Source organism: Auxenochlorella protothecoides (assembly GCF_000733215.1).
Source record: "Auxenochlorella protothecoides strain 0710 unplaced genomic scaffold scaffold80, whole genome shotgun sequence".
Lineage (NCBI taxonomy): Eukaryota > Viridiplantae > Chlorophyta > Trebouxiophyceae > Chlorellales > Chlorellaceae > Auxenochlorella > Auxenochlorella protothecoides.
In genome coordinates, this window is record NW_011934231.1 from 26371 (window position 1) to 33796 (window position 7426).

General features: G+C 66.4%; 2 protein-coding genes across 2 annotated transcripts in view; one reads left to right on the forward strand and one right to left on the reverse strand.

The window, feature by feature from the left end:
- F751_6042 (WD repeat-containing protein 75) overlaps window positions 1-2653 on the reverse strand; it is a gene marked incomplete at both ends in the record, with an annotated part of 3841 nt that extends 1188 nt beyond the window's left edge. The window contains 5 exons of the mRNA XM_011399975.1: window positions 17-778; window positions 1036-1394; window positions 1602-1778; window positions 1938-2171; window positions 2444-2653. Coding sequence (XP_011398277.1) covers window positions 17-778; window positions 1036-1394; window positions 1602-1778; window positions 1938-2171; window positions 2444-2653 — 1742 coding nt within the window. The remainder of the gene's footprint in view (window positions 1-16; window positions 779-1035; window positions 1395-1601; window positions 1779-1937; window positions 2172-2443) is intronic.
- A 380-nt stretch (window positions 2654-3033) lies between these two features.
- Window positions 3034-7426, forward strand: part of F751_6043 (Branchpoint-bridging protein) — a gene marked incomplete at both ends in the record, with an annotated part of 9341 nt that continues 4948 nt past the window's right edge. The window contains 12 exons of the mRNA XM_011399976.1: window positions 3034-3137; window positions 3233-3401; window positions 3617-3813; window positions 4018-4245; window positions 4467-4569; window positions 4793-4870; window positions 5092-5161; window positions 5372-5463; window positions 5600-5815; window positions 5977-6061; window positions 6316-6471; window positions 6682-6981. Of these exons, the coding sequence (XP_011398278.1) occupies window positions 3034-3137; window positions 3233-3401; window positions 3617-3813; window positions 4018-4245; window positions 4467-4569; window positions 4793-4870; window positions 5092-5161; window positions 5372-5463; window positions 5600-5815; window positions 5977-6061; window positions 6316-6471; window positions 6682-6981 (1798 nt within the window). The remainder of the gene's footprint in view (window positions 3138-3232; window positions 3402-3616; window positions 3814-4017; window positions 4246-4466; window positions 4570-4792; window positions 4871-5091; window positions 5162-5371; window positions 5464-5599; window positions 5816-5976; window positions 6062-6315; window positions 6472-6681; window positions 6982-7426) is intronic.

Here is a 7426-nt window from a genome sequence, read left to right on the forward strand (position 1 = left end):
CAGCACCGCCGCCCACGTGACTCGACCCCGGTCGGCGGCCAGGCCGAGCACGGGTAGGCCCGCGGCCCAGAGCACGCGGCGCGAGAGCAGGCAGCTGACCGCCAGGCCGCCGTCCAGCGCGCTCACCGCCAGCGCTGCGTGTGACAGCACCGCCACCTGCCGCGCGGGCGGCGGTCGGGCGTTGACCTGGCGCGGCAGCGGCGGCGGCACCAGCCCCAGCAGCCGCGCCTGCCCAGCGTGCCACAGCGTCAGCGTGGCCCCCGCGGCCGCCACCAGCAGCGAGCCGTCGGGCGAGTAGGCCAGCGCCGAGATGGGCTGCAACGCGTAGGAGCCCACCGCCGCGCAGCGCCACGGACCGGCGACGGCGGCGGCCGCGGCCCTGGACGCCTCGGGACCGGCGGACCTCGGCGCGGACCCATCGCGCACCCAGAGCTTGAACTCGGCGGCGCCGAGGCTGGCGCTGGCCGCCGCGTCGCGCGCCGGGTGGAAGGCGAGGGCGGAGACGTCGCCGCGGTGCGGGTCGTCGGCGCGCGTGCCCAGCACGTACCCCGCGCCGGCGCCGCGGGCGGCCGCCCGGCCCCAGAACTTGAGCGTGGGGACCAGGCGAGGCGCGGAGCCGGCCGCCGCGTCGGGCCGGGCCTCCACGCTGGCCAGCGTCGAGCCGTCGGCGGAGAAGGCCAGGTGCGTCACACGCGGCGGGGGCGGCTCGGGGCCCGTCCCAGCCTCCGCGCCGCCCAGGTTGTGGGGCGACAGCTGCAGCCGGTCGACGTGCGCGTCCCTGGCGGTGGGGAGGGTGTGATGGGGGTGGTGCTAATCATTGTCTTGCTCTCGGGGTCAGAAAGGAAGGCACTTCCTGACAGTGGCGCGCAGGAGCGGGCGCCAGGGGCAGAGGCGGGAGCAGACGTGGGGGTGGGGTGCAGGGAGGGGCTCCGACCCGCTGCCAAAAATCGCCCAGTCCCTCAGATTCCTTCTGCTGCCTGGACCCCCAACACACACGCAGCGACAACGACAACGACAACAAAACCTCTGGCTCACCGAACCAGGTCGTAGAACTGGACCTGGGAGTGGCTGCCCGCCACCACCAGGTGCCCCGTCCCTGGCTGGAGCAGGGCGGGGGCACGGGCGCGTTTTCCTGCCGGCACAGGGCGCAGGCCCATCACCGAGGCCTCCACCTTCATGGTGGCCACGTTGACCACGCGCAGCGTGTTGTCCGCCTGGCGCAGTGCCAGGCGCGCCGCGTCGGCGGGGCAGGCGCAGATGCCGACCAGCGCGCCGCCCAGGCGCGGCAGGTAGGTGCGCCGCGCGGAGGCAAAGTCCCAGACCACCAGCACCGCCTCGCGCCCGCCGGAGAAGAGGTAGGTGCCGTCGGCGCTGAAGGCCAGCGCACCCACCGCCTGCGCGTGCCAGTGCACGGTGGCCGGCTCGGGCGCCGGCGGCGGCGGTGCGGCGCGGCGCGGCGGCGCGGGCGCGGGCACGGGCTCGACGGCCTCCTCCACGGCGCCTGTCGGGGGGGGCGGCGCCCGGCCGGCGTCGGTGACGGCGCCCGTGGCGGCCACCGCCTCCGCGGCGGACTCCGCGGCGGCCCGGATGCCGCGCCAGACCAGGATGCGCCCCGACCGGTCGCCCGCCGCCAGCGTGTCGTCATCGGGGCTCAGCGCCACGCAGGTGAAAGGCTTGGTGTGGAACAGGGACAGCGCGCCGCGGGGGCCGTGCTTGGGGCCCCACACCAGCACCGTGTGCCGCTCGAAGGTGGCCACCAGGCCGCCGCGCGAGCCCATCTGGAGTGAGGAGGGGGGGGGGGGGGTTGTAGGGGGGGGCCGCGGTCATAAGGGGAAGGGGGACAGTGAGAAGAAACTATCAGAGGACGGCGTCCGCAGGTGCGTGAATGCTGTTGCTGTCGCCTGCCTGCCAGGGGCCCCACTCCCAATTCCACGCACCGACAGGGGGCTGCCGCTCGCGATCTTGCGGCGCAGGGGCCCAGGGGTGCCGGTGGTCAGGTCGTAGCGGAAGAGGCGGCCGGAGGCGTCGTTGACCGGGCAGGAAAGCCAGGCGTGGCCCGGCGGGCCCAGTGCAAAGCTCTCCACGGGCTCCGGGACGCGCCAGGTGCGCAGGGCCAGGCCGCTGCGGAGGTCCCAGTGCCGCAGCGTGCCGTCCAGAGAGGAGGTGTACACCTGGTGGGTGGGGGGGAGGTAATGCAGGCTCACACAGGGGGAGTTTTGGGAGGATGCTTCAGACACAGCACCCCCCCGAGCACAGCAGGGACTCCCCATCCCAGGGGCTCTCCCAGGGCCCCGACATCGCTGTTTCCATATGAGCCATTTAGGATATCATTCACTGGTTCCATCACAGGCGCGCTACGCACCATTCAGTTCGCATGCATGGGAACCCCAAACCAGGCCGGGCCCCCACCATCCCCCCCTCCAGACACGAGACAGCACCTCACCCTCTTGGCATTGTCTGGATCGGCTAGAACAGCAGTGACCTCGGCGGTGTGACCTGTGAGGCGGTAGAGTGGCTCCCCGGTGACCGCGCTGTGCGCTCGCACGAAGTTGCCGTGGCAGACGAGCACGGTCTGGCCGTCGAGGGTGAGGAGGTGTGGCCGGGCGGAGAACTGGCCCCCACCTCGCAGCTGCATGCCATCCTGCTGCGTCATAGCGAGGAATGGGCCATTCGTCATCCTGCCGAGTCTATGCCATCCTGCCTTATGTTGGGGGGCCGGCCACTCTCAATATCGCGCCCCCGCTCCCTCCTTTCCACGGCCCCCCGTATCGAGTCGGGAGGCCTCTCGCGCGCGAGATTGGTCGGAGATGGGGGTCCATCGCGAGACAAGTGGGTTGCTGCGCACTTGACCATCACCCACGGCCCTCCCGACGAGCAGGGCACGCGAATGGGACCGCTGTAAAGGCGAGGCGCCTTCATACTCACCACCCTGCACCCTGGACATTCCCTCGGACGCCGATCCTTGACATCCCCGAATTAAAATCTACATGGTGGCGGAAACAGGAGTCCTTGCTCCCGGTCTCGCTGCCCAGGATGGGACAGGGGCCGGTCCCGGACCGAGTGATGGCGGAGCACAGGAAGCCACCCCGCCGTCCATGCATGGCGCTGAAGGCGCTGAAGGCCTCCGTGGCAGGTAAGTGATGACTGCTGTAGGACTCTGTATACGTTCATGTGTCTTCCCTGTCACACGGCAGCCCATCACTGGTCCCCTACGCCTCCCTCTCGTGCTCAGGCGACGCCACGTCTGGGGCCGCATTCCTGGTCAGGAGAACACAAGCACAGGGGACGCCTCCACGAAAAAGCGCAAGAGGCGCAGTAGGTGGGGAGAGAAAGAGGAAACCAACGACGAGAAGGCCATCATGCTCATGCCCAATGAAATTGTGCTCAGCAATGGCATGAAGGTACAGGGGTGATCTGGGTCAAGGGTGGGAGTGTGTTGGGGGTCTTGCTGGAAGGAGGTGGGAGTACACGTTCAAGAAGTACCAGGGAATCAGAGCCTGCCTGCGCCAGCATCGCACATGCTAGCTGTATGCGGGGGACCTTGCGGGGGACCCTTTTCCGTGTCCCCGCCTGCACCTGCGACGATCCCTCACAATCTCCATGTCTCGCCTCGCAGGTGTACCTCCCGCCCTCTGTGACTGGACGCTCCCCCACTGGCGACCCAGAGGTCCTGGTTTTCCACCAGCAGCTCAACGCCCTGAACAAGAAGATCTCAGAGGGCGAAATCGACATCCCTCCAGAGGGAGAGCGGTCACCCTCTCCCCCCCCAACGTATGATGCCATGGGCATCCGGCTCAACACGCGTGAAGTCAGGTATAGACGAGACTGTGTGTGGCAGGGGCAGGAGGATGTGTTGCGTGCTTGGTGATCGCCGGGTCTGGCTGGGAGAAGACTTTGTGCTACACAAGGGGCGATGGTGTTCAGGACGTTGGTGCAGTCCCAGCCCAGTGACAGAGGCAGAAGTGGTTGCGCCAGCAATGCTCCAGCTCACTCCCTCGCTCGACCTCCCGCCCACAGGTACCGCGAGAAGATGCAGCGCAAGCGTAACGAGCTGATCGAGACCCTGATCGCGCGGGATCCCACCTACCGCCCCCCCAGCGACTATCGACCGGAGAAGAAGTGGTGCAAGCTGAGCATCCCACACCGCCAATACCCTGGCTACAATTTCATCGGGCTCATCATTGGGCCCCGTGGCAACACTCAGCAGCGGATGCAGGCAGAGACCAACACCAAGATCGCCATCAGGTGCTTTGGATGCGCTGGGGTTGGGGATAGAAGGGGCCGACTGGGATATTGTGGGAGGCTTGTTTGCACCATAGGAGGGACTGGTGCCACGACTGGGATCACCTGCATTGGAGCAATCTCAGCAACGCGCGATGTCCAAGCTTGTGTCCTCTGTCGATCGCCCTGTTCATCATTCTCCTGTCGACTCAACAAGGCTGCCTGCATGTCATTACAAAATGCAGGGGGCGTGGCTCGATCAAGGATGGCACGGCTCGCGACTCCAAAGGGGCTGCTGGTGAGGACGAGGACCTACACGTTATGATCACCGGAGACCGGCAGGAGGACGTGAGCTGGGTGGAGGCTGCGATGGGGGAGTGGGTCGAGGGGAAGGGCTGGATAATTAGAGGGCAGCTGCAATGTAACGGTAAGGGTGAGGCCTCAAGGGCATGTCCTGGCGGAATAGGGAGGAGTGGTAGAAATGTTTGGCCTGGGAAGGCCAAGATGGCGCTGGCAGACTGCAGCGCTTGCCAGAATGGCACTGGCTGACATCTTTGCCTCATTTATGCAGGTGGATGCTGCACGGAGGCTGGTGGAGAGGCTCCTAAAGCCCCTGGACGAGGAGATGAACGAGCACAAGCGCATCCAGGTGATCACTCAGGCTGCCGCGCCTGCCTATTGTGCCTGGATTGGGTGTGGTTGGGCAGATCGCGTGCACTCTGTGCATGGGATAGAACAGACCGCGTGAGGCAGGCATCGGTAGTGGTCCAAGAGACTCAGGCCATGCTGATGAGATTTGCAGCCTGATGCCCATGTTCTGGAATCCATCCTTCACACACACCTTTCCTGCTCCTCCCCACCCACAAACAGCTTCGGGAGCTGGCGGCGATGAACGGCACCCTCAAGGACACAGAGTACTGTACCAACTGCGCAGAGCCAGGTGGGGGTGCTCCCGGATTTGTGCCTGCAAGGAGCACCGACCTGTGCATGCGTCCCAAAGTCTGAGACTTGCATGACCTGTATGTGGTGCCTGCCATACTTTTTGAGAGGACGTGCTCTTCCATATCAAACAGACAGGTGTGTGCCATTAGCGCCCCGTCATAGCAACGACCCGCTGTCGAAGAGACTTCCCACTTGCACCGCAACACAGGTCACAACGCCGACAACTGCCCCAAGTCTGCCCTGGACGTGTTCCGCCTGCCCGACCAGATTGCCGCCCGTGTGGAGGAGCAGTATGCGCGGGTGAGCGTATGGCTGCTGTCCTCTCTGCAGATTTTTTGTGGCCTGAGAAGCGCCTGCACAGCTACCCAGGCAGGTGCCATGTGCCTCGGGCTCCTCATAACCCCCATGACTCATGTTTTCCTCCACACCCCTCCAGGACGTGGCTCGCATGAACCCTGGCGAGTCTGGCAAGATGGAGCAGGAGTTCAGCTCCTTCCTGGCGGAGCTGGGCGGCACCGACCCGCGCGCCATGCCCTCGGGGGGCGCCGGCTTCGGCGGCGGTCCGTCCTCCAGGGCGGGCCTGGGCTCTCGCTCCCGCCCCGGGGACGATCTGCCAGACTCCTGCAAGCTATACATCGGCAACCTGTCCAAGGTGCGAGGCTAGAACTGGCTGGCAGGGGTAGGGTGGGGGTCCCGGAGCCTGCATTCACTCACGTCGAATCGTGTCAGTGAGAGCACGGTGCATGCGCCTTGCTCCTGCCTCACCCAACTGGGCCCTCACCCTCGCCTCAACGTCTGCTCCCCGATCTCCAGAGCATGACGGAGGACGTGCTGCGAGATCTGTTCAGTGTGCATGGCAACGTGCTCCATGCCGCCGTGCCACGAGACATGGCAACAGGTGCATGGGGTTGGGGGTGGGTTTTGCAAATGTGTGCGTGTCTGTTCCTGGGCGCGAAATGGCGGCCCGGAATGACGTGTGGTGTGGCAGAGCGTTTGCGACGGTGATCTGTACCTGGGCGTGGGCGGCGGGGAAGGGCAGCCCAGTCGAGAGGTTCCCCAACCGCTGCGGTGATCAGTCCCCCTGCAGCTGTTCATGGGGAGGTCGGACCGCCCATCCCACCTCTGATGACCACTGCACCTCACCGACCACAGGCCTGGCACGGGGGTTTGGCTTCATCACCTTCCCCGACGACGCCACCGCCGCGGCGGCGAGGAGGGCCATGGACGGACACCTGGTGGACGATCTGCCCCTGATCGTGAGGATGAAGGGCGAGCCCAGCTCCGGCCCCGCCTTCCCCATGCGCAGAGGTGTGGTCTGGGGGGGGGGTGGCTGTGATGTGAATGCCTGGAGTGCGTGCATCGAGAATGTTTTTGTTCAGGCGTGCTTGTTTGCGTCCCGCTGGTGGGCAGGGGTCCTCACCAGCTCCCTGCCGCGGCCGCCTGCTCCTCGCATCGCGGGATCCCCAACGATATGCCCACCCACTCCCCACCCTCCCCCAACACCACACCACATCTCAGGTGGTGGCCCCTCCCGCCCCGACGACGACCTGCCGCCGGAGAACAAGCTGTATGTCGGCTCGCTGCCCCCCAGCATCGACGACGCCGCTCTCCAGCGGGAATTCGAGCGCTTCGGCCCCATCGCCTCCTGCCGCGTGATCTACGACCGCGACACCAACCGCCCGCGCGGCTACGCCTTTGTGAACTTTGTGGACACGGAGGCGGCGCGGGCCGCGCTGTTCAACATGAATGGCTTCACAGGCTTCGAGGGGGGGAGGCCCATCAACGTCAAGATCTCCGGGCAGTCCGGGGGGCCGGGAGGTGAGGAAGGAGGCAGAGGGGGGACCAGGATGCACGGGATCTCTGTGGGGAATTGTTGCTGAACACGAAGAGCTTGTCAGTTTCACACTGCTCGTGGCAGCGGCCTCCACTTTGGTGCCTGTTCCACCCCATGCTCAGCATCGATCGCCGCCGGCTTCCTCTTTCCCTCTGGGGAGCCCAGCTCGCTGCACTCTGCGCACCCTCCCATCCAGACCCTTCATTCCTGGACCCCCAGGAAGGCTCAGTACCTCACACCCATACCCTGCTCAAACACTGGTGCTCGCAGGTCCAGGACCAGGGCCGAGGCCACCACCCTTCCAGAGGGGACCACCCCCCCCCGCCGGCGGGTTTGGGGGACCGCCGCCGCCGCCGTACGGTGGGGGCCCCCCGCCCCCACCGGGCCCCGGCTACGGTCCGCCGCCCCCGTATGGCGGCGATGGCGGCG